We start from the raw sequence: 17,981 nt of genomic DNA, 5'->3' as shown, positions 1-17,981 counted from the left end.
ACATGGCCATGTGATGTTTATCACAAGTGGGTATTTAAACCGCTTACCCTCTGTAAAAATGTTTGTAAACTCAGTTTGCTGATCATTAATAAGTACAACTGATTTAAAAAAAACTTAGAAACAATTAAAAAAAAAAAATTCTATTTATGATAGTAATATAATTAATAATTTGCAAGCAACACAAATTTTGAAGTGTGTTTTTAAAGTATTATTGAACAGTAAGCTCAATCAAAGTAATGGCAAAGCGCGGTAAATTCATTTCCCGTTGTTGACGTTGATGGCGCCCTATATAAACAGCGGTGAATTATTCCATTGTTGACGTTGGTGGCGCCCTATGTAAACAGCTGTAAATTTGGCCATGTGCGGTTTGTTGACGATTGATTTTCAACATGGACACTGGATTTGAGGTGGATCTTGTGACAGCTTTGAAGGAAGTTATTAATAACAGCAGATGGAAGAACCTAGGTCCCACTGGACATTTTAAGACAAAGACGTGCACCAGGTTTGAAAAAGAGTTTTATTTTGCTTTGGGAACTTTAAATTAAATATTCCTTTTCTGGGCCTATAAATAATTAATATTTAGCCCCACTTGTGTGGCCAAAGCTAGACTTGATGACAAGTCGTTAGGCGCTGCCTATTTGTCTGCCTTTCATGCAACAGTCACAGTGCGATGTTACACATGCAACAGTCGTAGGTAGCGCGAGGCAGCTCTAACAATTGCGACTGACTCACACACACATACTGGGATCGAGGGTGTGTGTATCGTCCCCGCAGCTACGCCGCGCTGTAACTACACACCGCGCTTAACAATTACCGTCTTGACTTCAAGACTAGGCCAAAGCTAGCTCAACCTGGGCTAAGCTCAGCTAGCCTTGGCCACACAAGTGGGGCTGGACCTATATCTGTATATAAAAATATAATATAATATATTTTAACAATTACTATTCTATCGAGGCATATGTGACTATGTCATCAATGTCATGTGAACAATCAGGAGCTAAGTGGTGGGATGAAGCCTTAAGGGGTGGGTGGAGCCTGGAAGGATGTGATTGGCAGTGGCAGTATGAGTATGTAACCATTTAATTAACTTGGGCGCTAACTCCTTTTAAACATTTTTTTAACATCTTGCAGCCACAGATGTTTTTCAAAAAGTAGAACAGTTACTGGGTCTAACAGCTCAACAAGGTGGCCTACCCATCCCCTCAGTTACTGAACCTCGAATAAACCCAGACAACTGGGATGCTGTACTCCTTTAACAAAAATTTACATCTGCGGTTCGCAGCGCCCCAGTTACTTAGTCTAGCTAGGTCTAGCCAACTATAACAATGTATAACTATTGTGCAAAGCCTCACACTATTATTTCACCAATTTGCATATTTTTCAGGTTGTATTCTGTAGGAGGTGATGAGGATGTTGTCATAGTTCATCGTGTTGACACATTTTATGCTCTTGGTGCGGACTGCCCTCATGAAGGTAGCCTATGGCATCTTTGACTGCTATCGATAAAGTGGATGGAAGTCTATTATCCTCAAAACTTTAGTTTTCTTTCTCCGATATTATCTTCTTTCTATTTTGATAACAACTTTTCAATTTTCCAATCATTAGGTGAGGTTTGAGGAAGTACAATGTACCGACACTACTCAAACGAGATTAACACATTGTGTACATCTCGTTTGAGTAGTGTTGGTTCTGAAAAGAACAGGTGATCTAATAAGAAACCTGTGAACATTTTAGTTGCGATAACGTAATCCTCCTCCCGACGGCCGCCAGGCCGGAGGGTTACGAGATTCTTTTGATCGGCAAATGACAATCTGGTCCAACACGTATAATTTCGACAGCTAGTCACCAGATTTGCCCCATTTTTACCACTTTCAAAAATCATGACACAAATTCTGAGGGCACGAACTTAATCCTCAATGTCTACTGAACACTCAAAACACCATTGAAAAAATATTAATTGGTCATCGAAGTTGCAAGAAAATAGTGAAAGGAAAAAACACCCTTGTTACACATATTTGTGTGCTTTCAGATGCCTGAGAAAAGTTTCAGCCCTGAAATTATCTCTTTCTCAAAAACTTTGATACTTCAGAGGGAGCCGTTTCTCACAATATTTTATACTATCAACAGCTCTCCACTGCTCATCAGCAAGTAATTTTTTCATGCCAATATATGTTTTTAGTATTTACCAAATATGCCTTTAAATCAATTGTTCATTTTTGATCCACTTTGCAGGAGGCCCACTGGATCTCGGCGACATTGAGGATATAGATGGACACGAGTGTCTGGTCTGTCCCTGGCATGAATATGACTTCAGGTTAGATAATGGAGACTCTACATCCGGGCTCAAGGTAATTCTTAAAACTTCCTCCAACCCCGGCAGAGAAGGCAAAAGCTACTCTTAAAGGTGCACTGTTTTCCCTGGGGAATAAGTTGATGTATTTCATCCTCAGTTTGAAAGTTTGCCTGGGGACAAAAATGTTTGTTCAATGATAGAGGGCACAAATGCCCAATAAAGATTCAAAACATGCATGTAGTTAATGATTAAAACTTTTACATTGTTTCATTTTCTGTTACTTTTCAGCAACAAACATTTGAAGTCAGGGTAGTCGATGACCATCTGTACATAGACAAAGAGACAGAGCTGTCTCTTACAAGAGACTCCGATTCAGAACTTGGCAGTCAGAGTCAGTCGACATCTGGTAATGGTTTAAGATATTGTGGAATAGCATCGGGGTTTTGATCCAAGGCTAAGTTGAAATTGGCAGCTGTTGCTATGGTTGTGGCTGCGGCTTTGTCTGAGACTATGCTGCAGCTGTTACTAAGGGTGCTGCTATGGACCTCCTATGCTTCAACACATGTTCATCTGGCGATCAATCTGCAGCCGCAGCCAATGCTGACACAGCCTTTTAGTTCTGCCAGGCAGACAGTGGTGCTTTATACAATCAGTTTTCAAAAACCAGCTTTAAAGCCATTGGACCCTTTCGGTACAGAACAAAAAAAAAAAGTTCACAGATTTACACATAATTTACAGGGTTTACAGAAGGTAATGGTGAAAGACTTCTCTTGAAATATTAGTCCATGAAATGCTTTGCTTTTTGAGAAAACGGTAAAACAATATAAATTTTCGTTAACGAGAATTACGGATTTGTTATAAACACATGTCATGACACGGCGAAACGCGCGAAAACAGGAGTGGGTTTTCCCGTTATTTTCTCCCGACTCCGATGTCCGATTGAGCCTAAATTTCCACAGGATTGTTTTTTTATATATAAGTTGTGATACACGAAGTGTGGGACTTGGACAATACTGTTTACCGAAAGTGTATAATGGCTTTAAAGGGAGGGTACACGTTTGGTAATTGTCAAAGACCAGTCTTCTCACTTGGTATATCCCAACTTAAGCATAAAATAACAAGCCTGTGGAAATTTGGGCTCAATTGGTCATCAAAGTTGTGAGAAAATGATGAAAGAAAAAACACCCTTGTTTGATGAGTTTGTGTGCTTTCAGATAAGAATAAAAGACTTCTAGCTAGAAGTCTTTTATTATTTTAGTGAGAAATTACCTTTCTCAAAAACTATGTTACTTCAGAGGGCGTCGTTTCACACAATCAACAGCTCTCCAATGCTCGTTAACAAGTCAGTTTTTAAGTTAATACTTGTTTTGAGTAATTACCAAACGTGTACCTTCCCTTATAATGAGTAACACAAAAAAGTGCTGTAAAGTTTTTGATTCAATCAGGGGAACATGGTAGCAGAGGAATCAACTGAAACTTTTTATTTCAAATAAAGCAAGAAACAATCATCCTAAGCAACAATATCCACTTGTTTTTACAGCTAAAGGGGCGGATGCAATTCAGTCAGGTCCTGCATCAGATGAGGAAAATGAAGACACGCTCTGTCATTGGGCAGTCAGGGTACTACGAACAGCAGATCCAGCTGAAAAGGTTTGAGGAACGCAATGATGTTTTAATGCTACATAGGAAGTGTTGAACTTTAGAACAAAAGAAGTCTACATCATGAAGGGACTTAAAGACACTGGACACTATTGGTAATTGTCAAAGACCAGACTTCTCACTTGGTGTATCCCAACATATGCATAAAATAACAAACCTGTGAAAATTTGAGCTCAATCGGTCGTCGGAAGTTGCAAGATAATAACAAACAAAAAAACACCCTCGTCATATGAAGTTGTGTTCTTGCAGATGCTTGATTTTGAGACCTCAAATTTTAAATCTGAGGTCTCAAAATCAAATTTGTGGAAAATTACTTCTTTCTCGAAAGCTACTCCACTTTAGAGGGAGCGGTTTCTCACATTGTTTTATACTACCAACCTCTCCCCATTACACGTTACTAAGTAAGGTTTTGTGCTAATAATTATTTTGAGTAATTAGTGTTGAAGAATAGGATTTTCCTTAACTGTACAGAACAAAGGAATGTAACGCTACATACAAAGTTTGGACCTAGGAACAAAAGAGGTCCACATAATGTTAGGACTTGAAACACTATGTGGACTTACACATGCCCACACAGTGTTATGTACAGTGTTGAAGAAAATGACTTTTATTTAGAACAAAGGAATTTCCACACATTGAGCGCAACACAGAGCTGTGTATGTGTATGTTGGGGGGCGGGGAGGGTTGGATTGTGTATTGTATTATATTGTAATACACTTGCAGCCGATTTCCCGAAACACTAGGAATAATCCTATCTCGAGTTAGGACGAGTAACTCATCCTAACTTGTAACTCATCCTAACTTAGGATGTGCCCAAATGTCTATGGATACAGAGCTGAACTTGTCCCAAGTCCTAAGATCCAAAGTTAGGAAGAGTTTGGTGAAATGGACGGCTGGTCCCCCCAAACCAGCTCCTCAAAACGACCGATTTTCCAGATCCACCAACCTTTATAACCAGAATTAGACAAATGCTTTTTTTTTCAAAATATTTTCAATTTGAAGGTCAGACTAACCCATGAGGTGCAGGAGAGATGGAGAAGGGGAGATCTTAGAGAGATTGGGAGATGCAGTCCACCAGACGAGCCCAAGAGGGAGGAAACACTCAGTGTGGTAGCTCCAGGGAAAATCAAGAGGGGCAAAGGAGGCACTCTGGTATTTCAAATAATAAACAACAAGTTTCATCCCCTTAAAGTGATCCCCTGGTTGCCGCTTCCCAGGTTATATCGTAATTTGGGAGTGACCCCTGGCTACACAGCAGTTTACAGCTGTATGGCTTCTGACTGGCACCCCCGCACAAAGATGTATTGACAAAATAGGGAGACTGCCAACATATGGCTATATAGCTCAGTTGGTGGAGCGCCAGCACGTTAATCCAGGTCAATGGTTCGAGTCTTACTCTAGTAAAACAAATTTTGTTTATCCCAAAATTAATTAAAAAACTATTACTTTCACAGTGAGGTCGTCTTCGTGATCAGTGAGAAAAAGTAGGAGGAAGAAAAAAGAGCAAAATGCTGTTTTGACCAAATTTTGTAAAAAAAGACGTTCAAAGGTGCTGGCTCAAAGGGAAAGTCATCTTTGTTTTTTGGGAGTTTTTTTGGGGCGGGGGGGAGAGAAGTTGATTGAAGGGAGAGTATACATTTGGTAATCGCTCATAAAATTAATATAAATATTGGTTGGAAGGCTACGGCAGCTTTTAATTTTTACCGAAAACTTGGTGTACTCATTCAAAAGTGTGACAAATTGTTTCATGGAATTTCTTCATGCAGGGAAACCGTATAGCATCACTGCACTCTCTGGCCAATATAGAGCAGTGGGCAGTCGACTTGTCGTGGGACATTATCGCTAGATTTGCTGGGACCGCTTTGGGAGATGGAAGTCAACTACCCAGAGACTCGAGTTCAAACAAAAATCTCAAGAAATATCAGACTTTTGCAAATGTACCCAGTCAACACTGACAAAAAGTCTTTAGAAGTCCCTTCTTTATCGTTTGAAACCATAAAATCAACGAAAAAATAATCACCCCAAATCTGAAAATTTGATCCATGCTGGCGTCACATATTTTGTTTTTTTTTGTTCAGCATTTCAAGATCTTGAATGACAGACTGCATGAGTTGGGCAGCCATTTTGGAGCACTTCCTGTTCACAATGGTAAGTCAAATCTGATAACAGCACTTTCTGTCATTAAATCTTTGGGCGGTCTTCTTTGTTGATGGTTACAATTTTTCTACATGTATCTCGAGAATTTGAGAGAATTTCTTGTTGCTTTGTGTTTGTAAAGCACTATTGATTTTACCAATGGGGTTCTTCCTCCATGCTGTAATGCGGTGGTGTGAATCACTGTAAAGGCCTACTTGGTACTTCCCCCCCCCAAGAGAATTGCGCGACGAGAAATCGCCATTGATTCATAAATTTCTTTACAGGTCTGTGGCAGTCTGCAACGGAGACGAAAGATAACCTTTTAGCCAGACTGGCAGTAGTCCACATGGTACATGAGGCAAGGTAAAACATTAAGCAAGACACTTGACTTTTATTGTTACGGATGGGATCAGTGGGGTGTCGTGGCTGAGCGGTTAAGAGCGCCGGATTCAAGCTCTTTTATTTGATCAGCAGAGTGTGGGTTTGAATCCCGGTCATGACACTTGTGTCCTTTAGATCAAGACACTTAACCATAAGCTTCTCTCCACCCAGGGGTAAATGGGTACCTGTGAGGGGAGAGATGGTTCTTGTGATTGATTTTGCTGAGTAGCGCATTTGTTGCACAAGGCTGTATACTCCCCAGGGAACTGAGGTGGTTTAAGGGATGATTTAAGGCCCAGAGACCAGGGGGTAGTAATGTGAAGCGCTTTGGGACGCCCTCAGGGTGTGAAAAGCGCTATATAAAAACTAACTCTTATTATTATTGATTTTGGGTTGAACAAAGAAAAATTTACTAGAGCGGGATTTGAACCAACGACCTCCGGTTTAACATGCCGGCGCTCTACCAACTGAGCTATCTAGCCCTATGTTGACGGTCTCCCTATTTAATCAATATCTTTGTTCAGGGGGTGCCTTTTAGAAGCCATTCAACCGCAAACTGCCGTGTAGCCAGGGATCACACCCAGGTAACGATACAACCTGGGAAGCGGCAAACAGGGGATCACCTTAAGGGGATGCGACTTTTTATATCAGATATCAAATAGTCAACCACAAGGGAAACTGACTGGGTACATTTTATAAATTATTATTATCACACCTAATTTACGAAACAATCTAGGAAGCAGCAGCCAGGGGATCACATATTTTTAATGTTAACATATGGGTGTGACTTATATATGAATTTCTTTTTTTAATACTTTGATTTCTCCTCAGAGGGCTTGATGTCCACCCAAAGACTCAACAGCGTTTTGCCAAGCAGCAAGACGCTGCATCCGTCTCCATCTTGGAGGTGATCTACACAGATGAGATCACCCAAGTAGCCGCAGGTTTGAAGTGGTTTACCTATGTTTGCCGCCGTGCCATCCCACCTCTGGAATGCATCTCAGAGTTCCACAAGCTCGTCAGAAAACATTTCAGGTACAAGACATTGTGCTGTATTAATCTTGTATATTATTTTAAACAAAATTATTAATTATTGTGGCTTCCTTAAAGAATACTGCTTAAATCTGTCACACAGTGACGGTCATTTTGCTTGAACGTTTTGATCTTGGTTTTAATAAGTGGGCCATTTATTTCATTTCTTAAACCATCTCAGCTACCTGGGCAGTATACAGCCTGTGCTGCCACGTATGTACATTGTAGCAAACCAAGCTAATAGACTGATCCAGTAGGCTCCGCCCACAACGCACGTGTGAGCTCTCCGATGCCTTTCTGCACAACTCTGCCGCGCGCCAAGATACCCCCATGCATGTCGGACCTTATTTGTCGGACCTTCGTTGCGTTGTGATTGGTCAATACGCAATGGGGCGGAGCTTGATGGATCGGTCTATTCAGTCCCATGAACCCTATCTGCCCTCACAATTACCAATTCACCCTGGGTGAAAAAAAGTTATTATAGTGACGTTTCTTGCTCAATGACACAAGTTTGACGACTGGGATCCAAACTCATGTGCATTAGGGATATACAATGGGCTTTTGTACACTTAAAAAATGCAAGTATCAAAATCTGTAAACACTGGCTCTGACTGAATTTGATTTATTATGCGGGAAAAAAAAGAACAATTATTTTGAGACTTGGAACCGAGTTCTGCCATTATCTCATTTTTTTTAATATAAATACACTACAGGGGTTTATTGAAAGCGCCCATCAACGAAGAGGGGAGGACTATTGCAGGAATGAGCAAGGAGGTAAGGCAGCTATTATTATTTTGTCAAAGAAAAAAGAAAAAAATCAAACTTTATTTTTTAGTGGATTTTGTTCAATATTGGGCGAGCAAAGAAAAAAACAACTTTAGCAGGATATGAACCTGCGACCATAGGCTCAAGTTCATAGAGCTGTTTAAGCAGATTTTGCATAAAAATTCTGTGCTAAGCAAAAGTTAGCAGGATACCAGTCAAAGGTTGCGCATGTGGTATGGTAGTTTGGCTGGTAACCTTATTCTTGTAAGCATAATTTTGTTTGCTAAGCTACTTTCTGTGCCTAAGCACCTCTCTAAAGTTGGGCCCCTGTTACATGCTCTCTTACTGAGCTATCTATACCTAGCCTTATGGTGGTAACCTCCCTATTTGTCTATATCTTTTTGTTTGCTTAAAGTTGACTCTAGCTTCACACTTTATTTACAGTGGTATGTCCCGTTGATGCAACCAGCCAATCGGAGTGCAGATAATAAGGACTCTTCCATTGCAACAGGGGTAACAAGTTGAAACCAGATCAGTCATCACTGCAGTACATTCTCGCAAAGAAAAATAAATTTATAATTTTATTGGTAAATGACATTATTTTTATAAATTTAATTGGCGAGGGGAACTCATACAGCGTTTCAATTTAATTAATTGTTAATGCTAAAAATATTAAGAATTAAAAATATTCAATTCATACAAAAGAATTGCAAATTGCTATGTAATGTAATGATATAAGAGATGTTAAATTTGCATCGGGGATAAAGATTACTAATTTTGTTTTTTTTATCCATACACTGATGTGTGTTACCACTGTATACTCGGTACTTTCCCCGAGTCCTGTGAAAAAAATATCACAGGCATGTTACTCGGGTGGGATTCGAACCCACGACCCTTGCAATTCTAGAGCAGTGTCTTACCAACTAGACTACCGAGGTTGCCCGGTAGCTAGAGGCAGTTCGAATCCTATGTTTAGGCAGCGGGTACCGCAACGATATAAGAGATGTTAAATTTGCATCGGGGATAAAGAATACTAATTTTTTTGTTTTTACCCATACACCGATGTGTGGAATGGTTTGTAAACTCAGTATCTTTCTACAAGAAAAAACTCCAAATGTGCGTCATATTCTTCAACACTTTAAAAAACAGTGTGGTTGTGTGCAAAGGGTATAGAGTGGTTGATGCACAAGATAAGGAACTGGAGCTCTATCTATTGCTTGACTGTGAAGTACGCATTGGCGCCATTTCAGCAAGCAAATGTTTTGTCACTGACAGCAATGGTCATTGGCTGCGCTGATCTACTGTTACATCAACAAAGTTGCTTGCTGAAATGGCGTCCAGTGTACATTTCCCTTTTCAGCAGGAGTTCCTCATCTTGCACATTCAGCACTCTATAATCTTTGGACATCCGTACACATGTACAATGGGTGTGTTCGTTTAGCTTCCGTGGGTCTACCCCGCAGTGCTCACTGGGGTGAGCCCCTGACAAGAGCTAAACGACCGACCACTCACCGCTCTCGTAGTGACGTCATTTACCCGAGGCCAGCACCCAAGTGACCCACTCCACAAGCAGGGCACTGGGGGCTGACCTGGGTGTGAGCTATTCGAACGCACCAGGCTGACCAGGGATGACCAAGGGAAGCTAAACGAACGCACACATAGAGTGTTTAAAGTCCCTACAAAATGTAGTTTTCCCAAATGACGTATGGGACATTTCCATATTACATGTATACAATAAGCCATTGTGAGATATGGTAGACTCGAACAAGTATTACAACATTATAGGTTTGGGTTAGTTAATTTGTCTGTTTATACCCAAACCAAACTTGTACATTAGACATGATAGAGTTATATATATCTCAAACTGGTTTTAGGGGGATTAACATTGTGAGATAACAATAAAGAAATATTTATGTGTACCAGAAGTTTAGCACATGAGGACTACAGACAGTATCCCCATTAGTTTATGTATACCTGTACATAAAATGCATTTCACATAAGTTTTAAAATAAAAATATTTATGTCATCAACTGATATTTTGTAGTTCATCTGTGTTTAATTAAATTATTTTCCAACAAATTCTTTCATAGTCATTACTGCGGGTCAGTGCTTGGACTTTTTCTTCTTCGATTTTTTGGATGTTTTTATATCTGTACATTCATGATCGAGACTGCCGTTCTGCAAAACCTCTTCCTTCCTTCTCTTCTTGCTTTTCTTTCCTAAATCATCGCCACCATTTTTGGTATCAAGATCGCAATCATTGTCACCAGTCCTCATGTCTCCCTCGGGTACAGTACAACAAATCAGTTCACTAGATTCATTATTCTCATTTTCACAGACATCAACCGATTCCATCTTTCTCTTTTTTTCCTTTTTCTTTTTGCGCTTTCTGTCCTGATCATCTCCATTTTCTTCTAAAGTCAACTCGACAACGTCATTCACAAAAGGTCCGTTTGAATCATCTCCACAGCTAGCACCATCCTGTCTGTTCTTCAATTTCAGTTCCTTTCTTGCTTTTCTCGCCTGTTTTCTCTCATCTGCTTCATTGATAGTAATGACCATAGTATCATCCAAGTCTACTGTGTCCTCATGACAGCCATTGGCAGATTTAGCCTCTTTTCTTTTGCGTTTCCTGTCTTTCTTTCGCTGTTTTTCCTCCCGTTGTCTCTCACTTTCATCATCCTCGCAACATCCACTGGCGTCCTGCTCAGTTGTATGTTTCTCTTCTTCAGTTGCACTTCCCGATTCTTGAAGTACATTTTCCCCATCTTGTTCATCTCCAGCGTCATCACATCGCCCATTCTCAATGGCGGCTTTCATCCTCCGTTTCTTCTCTTTCTTTTGTCGTTTCCTCTCCTGCTTCTCTTCGTCTCCTGCATCTCTCACCTTCTCCCGATCATTATCATCATCCTCTGTTGTTTGACTTTGATCTTTATCAAGGCTAGGGGGAGAGGGTTTAGTGGACTGAGCCTGGTCTTTCTGACGATTTAGGTAACCCTCCAGCTCCTCTTGTTCCTGAATTCGCTTCAGTTTCCCGGAGAGTTTCAAGCCGTGCCTAGCGCCCCTATAAACATCAAGGAACAAAAATTTACACTTCAAAAACTGACAAAACGTGCCAGACATAAAAAATGTACGATGTGATTAAGCTAAAAAAGCTAAAATGTCAGTATGGAGAAACAAGCGAAGTCAGGCCAACAGGGATGATATTTTCCACAAACAAATTTTGTTAATTTAAATGCCAAACTATATTTTATTTTATTTTGGCAACTTCCCTCCTGATAAATAACATCTAAAATGGGTCAAAATTAGCATTCATAAATACCTCGGACAGTTTTGCTATTCCTATTGGTGGAGAGCGCGTCACGTGGGTGTGTATAAACCTTTGTTTTCGACCGGTAAAAAGTGTTGAAACATGGGCGTGACACGCGAGCTTGCACCTGTTCTTATAAGACAGTTTCTTCATTCCTATTGGTCGAGAGCAACGGCCCGGACAGTTGTGCCACATCACGCGATACTACTTTCACAACTTTGAACCAAAGTGGTATCAACATGGGGGGTTTAACAGTATTAAAGCATAGATTGTACTCTTTACAAATGTATAAAAATGACCTGGGTTGACAAATGACTCATTTTGCTTGATCACATCTTGATAGATTCAAAAGAATAAGGTGTTACTAACTTATGAGCTGTTCGTCCACCACAAGCCTTGAAGAACTTCTCATCAATATTCATCTCCTCCTTGTTACTCTCTTCCTCCTCAGATGAAGAACTGTCTTGGTCGTCACGTTTCAAGCCCTCCGCTGTTAAAGTGGCACTCCGGACAAAGTTGCCATACAGCAGAGGCTTCTTGCCTACATTCTTGGGCTGTTTTTTGTTACTTATTGGTCCGTGGCTTTTCTCTTTACTTGTCATTTTCACACCTTCCTATTGACATGAAGAAAAAAAAACACATTAAGGACTGGTCTTCATCAAAACGGAGAAAATCCCTTAGCTGTAATGTATTTAGAATGAAAAAGATGGAGGTGTCTTTTCAATTCAATATACATTTATTTCCACAAAACATTTCCACAATATTATAGTAATACATACAGGTATATATAAATGATAGAAAAAAATAATAATAAATTGGCGGAAAGCGCAAGGAGGCAAGGCCCAAAATAAGCCAGGTAGCTTGTAGCGGCTTGCCTTTACAAAACAAAATAGATAAGCTAAAGGTAAATGCTTAGGACAAAACACAGACGAAACAGACAGACAGACCGTCTGACAAACAGACAGACAGACGGACAGCCATACATACATACGAACGAACTCCTGGATAAAATGACAATGACAAAGTAAGCAAAAACTACAACTTTTGGCACAATTTATACAACACGCATGACAAACCTGGTTATTTTCCACCACTATGTTGTTTGCAGCCTTGTTGAAAACATGGTCCCACCAGTGGTACGTAAACTGCTGACCAAGATCATGCCCCACCTACACATACAGATAATACATTTATTTCAACATTGTTATGACTAAGTACATGTACATCGACAGTGTTGTGGCTAGACCAATTTTAGTGGTGGGCTCAAAATCCAATTTAGTCCATCAAGGGCGAACGATTCAACAAAACTACATGTATTCATGTCAAGATATGGGAACATCATTGCTGATGTGCAATCTGGGGGAAATCTGTACTGGGCAGCACAGTGTATCTTGCTCAGAGTGCTGGGTGAAATTTGTTAGTCCCGGGCAGTTCCGCCAAGCACCGCCCACTGTGGCTACAACACTGTACATCGACATAGTGTAAAGTGAAGGTATAATGGCGAACCAAAGTAGAAATAATACTAACATTACAAGGAATATCAATTTTGGTTTTTACCCATACACCGATGTGCGTTAGCACTGTATACTCGGTACTTTCCCCGAGTCCTGTAAAAAAAATATCACAGGCATGATACTCGGGTGGGATTCGAACCCACGACCCTTGTGATATTTTTTCACAGGACTCGGGAAAGTACTGAGTATACAGTGCTAACACACATCGGTGTATGGGTAAAAACCAAAATTGATATTCTTTATCCCCGATGCAAATTTAACATCTATTACAAGGAAGTTAGATAAATAATCACAAAACATGACAACATTTAGGCCTATCACAAACAAGCACACCAACAAACTAACTAACTCTGACTAACATCATCTAGAAAATTATGTCAAAACCTTTCTTTCATTACTAAGAATTATGTAACTGAGCTTTACATGTTTTTATAAAAAGGGGGCAAAGTAACCACGCTTTTTCTGGAATCACTGACACTACTCTAATAAGCAACACCTTGGACAAGACTTGTTCTAAATACTGAAGCTCTGTTGAAAGGGACATAAAGGCTTTTCTACCAGGAACTTCAAGTTAAGGTAAATTAAAGAAAGGGTTAACAAAAGAAGATAAAGATGCATAATGTTTGCATCTTGAAATAAAAGTTTACCTAAATTAAGGTAAACAAAAACACATTGAATTTTAGAAGTTCAAAAAGTGGAGCTGAATGATCAAAATAACCAGCATTAGAAATAATCTAATCAGCCCACTGTTGTAAAGTAAATAGTCTATTTCACTGTGAGAACCACACCATATGAGAATGCACAAGTTTTACAGTATACTTTAAAAGCAGAGAAGTAATTTTACAAGACTCAACTGTCCCAAAGTTTGGTGTTTTTTTTGCTTAAAGCCATTGGACACTTTTGGTAAACAGTATTGTCCAAAAGCCCACACTTCCTGTATCACAACTTATATATAAAATAACAAACAAAAATTTAGGCTCAATCGGTCATCGGAGTCGAGAGAAAATAACGGGAAAACCCACCCTTGTTTCCGCACGTTTTGCCGAGTCATGACATGTGTTTAAAACAAATCTGTAATTCTCGATATCGAGAATTGATAATTGTTTTAATGTTTTAATGTTTTCTCAAAAAGTAAAGCATTTCATGGAATAATATTTACCTTCTGTAAACCCTGTAAGTTATTTGTAAATCTGTGAACTTGTTTTTCTTCTTTTCTGTTCCGAAAGTGTATAATGGCTTTAACAGACATAGTCATCAAACAGACTAAAAAATGTGTGTACATTTCCTTCCTATGGCATTAGTAGTTTTATAAAAATGCTTATGTGAAAGTTATTGGGTTGGCTGAAGGAGGGAGAGGTTTGAGAAGGAGAAGGGGGAACTTACTCCAGCAGTGTCATGCTTTATCTTCACTTTGATGGCCTCACTGATGCCAGACTCTGTCCTGCCGAGTCCTTGCCCTGCAAATGAGAGAGGTACAAATCGATTGTAAGTTTATCTGAATGGCTGTGGTCTACAGCTGACAAATACATTTTTTTTTCAAATACTTTGACATAAGGTATACAGAATGGATCCAGTCAAAAAGTTGAGAGCTGTCAATATGGAATTATCCCAATCGTGCCAATCAAATCAGGAGGTCATCGACCGGCTGGGTTGAGGGGGAGCGAGAACATAAAGCAACCATCCATGGCACCCTTGCGCCGCCAATAGCCTGGCCAGTCGATGACGTCGTTATTTGACAGGCATGACTGGTATCATTCCAAAATGGCTGCGCTCAGTACACATCGAGAAAAGTAATTCTGGGGAAGTAAACACATTTAATGTAGCTGGTTTAAACTACAGCCATGACAACCCGCTCGTAGAGAAACGGCCTTCAACTTTTGATCACAACTATGCTTAGAAAAAATCGGGGCCAAACTTATGGCTAAGTAAGGATTCAGACCTTGAATTGAACACACACACAAGTGGGGCTACAGCTCCGGGGTGTTTTATGGCATGCAGTCAAAAAATTTAATACAGTGAGATTAGTACGTAGTAGTACAGACTGGTAAAAACCTGAATTTTAAACAAAATTTTGCCAAAATTGTTCCACTTCTTTTCTTCATGAAATTTGGTGGTGAGGCCCTAAATGTACGATGAGAATCTCTAAGCCAACAGTAACAATATGGGACAACCTCATCGGCAGCCTTCTTGGCGTTTACTGGTTGAAGCAATACATTTACATAAAACACGAGTTGACACAGAGCATAGCAGCATAGCCATAACGCATGAACGTCTCCTCAACGACACACACCCAACAGCACACACAGTCATGGTACAGTCATTTGACCAGTTCGGGATCATTGACCAGTTCGGGATCACTTCAACTTTGCAATAACCAAATAGTTATATCACTTCTCATTATTACCAATTTCTGTTGATAAATGTGAAGATTAACACCCATTAAACCAACAAACCCAAAATAAGGTGCCAAACATCATCAGCAAATAAATTATGGCTGTTTTCCTGAAGGTTGTCTGCGAAATTTATCATTTTTTTGTTTAAAAATGTTGGTTGAAAAACACTGTTAAAACTTCTTACCTTTAGAATTGGAGTGCCGGGGCAAAAAATATTTATGTAAAATGATAAAAATGTGTAAAAAAACATTCCTGTAAATACTGTGCAGACATCTTGTTTTGAGGAGACGAAGTTACCAAAATCTTCTTTAGGGGGGCAACTTACCCTTGACCAGTTCGGGATCACTCAACATCTCATTGCGTCAAATGGTGCCGCACTAACTTACTAAGTATGGTAAAATCATACTACTGCAGTAGAAAGTTTATTCAGATGATTTTGAGAAACATTACTTCAACAAATTCTTTTAGATTTTTTTTTTTTTGAGAAATTTAAACTTGGAGGGGTCGATAATGCTTTTTAGGTTCGCTTCACTTTTTCATTTGCCTTTGCTGTTGTTTTGTGGTTTTGTCGCTGGGTTTTTGCGCTGCTATTGAAGACACTTGCATGACATTCACTAAACAAATGAAGTCCAAGTCCATGCCAACACACCTCTGAAGTTTTGTGTCCTTGAGAGACAGTTTTATGAATGGGAGTATGGGTTTGCAATAAAGGGCACTCTACTGATTCAGAATAGATTCAACTGATCCTGAACTGGTCAAACAGGTGACAATACTTTTCTTAAAGCCTCTTCAAAAGAACTAATCTTTTTGTGTCAGTGAATACTTGGTGAGCTTTATGTCATGTTTAGGTAAACTGATAAACTTTTTTGTTTAAAATATCAAAGAGATTGCAACAAAAAACAATGTGAATTCAAAAAGTGATCCAGAACTGGTCAAACGACTGTATTGTGCAATCAATGGCACAAACATTTTTATGACAAGGACGGACCCGTCAACTCAGTCCAATTCAAAGACGGCAAACATTCTCCACAATTAGATAAATATACAAATGTACTTTGTAAGATATTTCAAACTACACATGATTTATGAAACAACTGATAAACAGCGATACAAACCTGCTTGCCATCCATGTTTTTCGAGCTGAGTCTGAGCAAACGACGAGCACCTATGGCCGGCCATTATTGATGAAATTCACCACGTGGATAGGGCGCCCTCACGTGGTGACTTCTCGATATTACTTAAAGGGACTTTCTGTGCATCAATTAATCTGAGCGATGTATTTGTGTTTTTGTATTTTTAGGGAAGATTATGTTATGCTCTACAAACTGGCAATCATATATAACTGTTAACCTATACTATAGAGTGGGGACCAGTTTGATTTAAAACAACAAATTTGTTCTTGGCTTGTACTTGGATCCCATATGTTGGTACAAAGGGTAATACTCTTGTATTATACTGCATAGCAGTATCTGTGTACAGCACAGAGGAAGAGTCCTATATATAGGGCAGTCCTAGTCCTATATAGGGCAGTCATTTCATCAATATTGGCCAGTGTTTTATTACATACAAAACCCCACCCAACATTAATAGCTTCCAAACACAACCCCAGGATGATGAATATGGTGAACGTTCTCGTGCTACAGCTAAGCTATAAGTACTTGCTTAACAAAATCAGGTTGCCAGCCAAAATAACACAACAGATGAGTATCAATAGTAACTGCTAATTTCTGCTTAGTGAGCAACTTTTGTTAAGCAAAATTTTCTTCCCCCAACCTAGAGTTCAATTTGATCAACGTTGACTGCAGCAGTTTTTCTGCCAGCTAATATTTTGTAACTTAATTACATTTTTCAAGACCCGATCCAATTTATCTCATCATCTAACCTTCAACTTTACGAAAACAAACAAACAAACAAACAAACAAACAAACAAACAAACAAACAAACAAACAAACAAACAAACAAACAAACAAACACCACCACAAAAACAAGAAAAAACACATAGCACAAGTGTTTATGTTCCCAAGAAAAGCTGTATAAAATTAATGTTTATTTTTATACAAGAACATGATGAAACAAGATAGAAATAAGGCAAAAATTATTGAAATGAAATGTTTTTCATAAAAATGTGTCGCAATGATTAGAAAGGACAATTCTTAAAATATAATATTTTGCACATTTGTCACAGGAGAATTAAAAATTTTCACAAAGATTTTTCACGAGTATTTTGAAACTGTCAAAATGATTTGTGGAATTTCTAAAATGATTTCTATAAATAACTACATGTATTATTTAATTAACACCCTTTTGGGGGTGACTTGCCAAAAAAAACCACAAAAACAAAATTAATATCAGAAACCATTTTGAAATAAAAACTATATCTTTAAATTACATTATTTACATGGGTAGAATAAAATTAAAATAAAAAAAGGAAATAATAAACAATACAAATTTTAAAACAAACAAATCTTGCCGATATCTTTTTCTCAATGATTATATTG

At 39.0% G+C, this 17,981-nt stretch overlaps 2 protein-coding genes across 3 annotated transcripts; one reads left to right on the top strand and one right to left on the bottom strand.

Moving 5' to 3' along the window:
• The first annotated feature begins 352 nt into the window (after window positions 1-352).
• LOC139937644 (uncharacterized) lies at window positions 353-8,842 on the top strand. 2 transcript variants are annotated; one of them, XM_071932884.1, is made up of 11 exons: window positions 353-502; window positions 1,385-1,473; window positions 2,233-2,348; window positions 2,582-2,684; window positions 3,834-3,943; window positions 4,955-5,104; window positions 6,031-6,100; window positions 6,373-6,451; window positions 7,301-7,504; window positions 8,215-8,275; window positions 8,711-8,842. In XM_071932884.1, exons 1-11 carry the CDS (start codon window positions 390-392, stop codon window positions 8,789-8,791), a joined length of 1,176 nt encoding a protein of 391 aa, XP_071788985.1. In that variant the 5' UTR covers window positions 353-389; the 3' UTR covers window positions 8,792-8,842. The 2 variants fall into 2 exon arrangements, with proteins under 2 accessions (XP_071788985.1, XP_071788984.1); XM_071932883.1 differs by having other exon boundaries at window positions 2,582-2,699.
• A 7-nt stretch (window positions 8,843-8,849) lies between these two features.
• On the bottom strand, window positions 8,850-16,668 carry LOC139937643 (uncharacterized). The gene is made up of 5 exons (XM_071932882.1): window positions 16,599-16,668; window positions 14,474-14,547; window positions 12,653-12,745; window positions 11,946-12,190; window positions 8,850-11,330 (listed from the first exon to the last, which is right to left on the bottom strand). Exons 1-5 carry the CDS (start codon window positions 16,660-16,662, stop codon window positions 10,370-10,372), a joined length of 1,437 nt encoding a protein of 478 aa, XP_071788983.1. The 5' UTR covers window positions 16,663-16,668; the 3' UTR covers window positions 8,850-10,369.
• Window positions 16,669-17,981: the final 1,313 nt, after the last annotated feature.

The sequence above is a fragment of the Asterias amurensis genome, chromosome 5 (genome assembly GCF_032118995.1).
Source record: "Asterias amurensis chromosome 5, ASM3211899v1".
Lineage (NCBI taxonomy): Eukaryota > Metazoa > Echinodermata > Asteroidea > Forcipulatida > Asteriidae > Asterias > Asterias amurensis.
This window is presented reverse-complemented; position numbering and strand designations above follow the sequence as displayed.

Excerpts from the sequence above, each read along its gene's own strand:
- LOC139937644 (XM_071932883.1), top strand. The coding sequence starts at position 390 with ATGGACACTGGATTTGAGGTGGATCTTGTGACAGCTTTGAAGGAAGTT. Across the intron at positions 5,105-6,030 it reads GGGGCAAAGGAGGCACTCTG|CATTTCAAGATCTTGAATGA; the intron begins GTATTTCAAATA and ends TTTTTTGTTCAG. Across the intron at positions 8,276-8,710 it reads TTGCAGGAATGAGCAAGGAG|TGGTATGTCCCGTTGATGCA; the intron begins GTAAGGCAGCTA and ends CTTTATTTACAG.
- LOC139937643 (XM_071932882.1), bottom strand. The coding sequence starts at position 16,662 with ATGGCCGGCCATAGGTGCTCGTCGTTTGCTCAGACTCAGCTCGAAAAA. Across the intron at positions 12,191-12,652 it reads TAGTGGTGGAAAATAACCAG|GAAGGTGTGAAAATGACAAG; the intron begins GTTTGTCATGCG and ends TCATGTCAATAG. Across the intron at positions 11,331-11,945 it reads GGTGGACGAACAGCTCATAA|GGGCGCTAGGCACGGCTTGA; the intron begins GTTAGTAACACC and ends TGATGTTTATAG.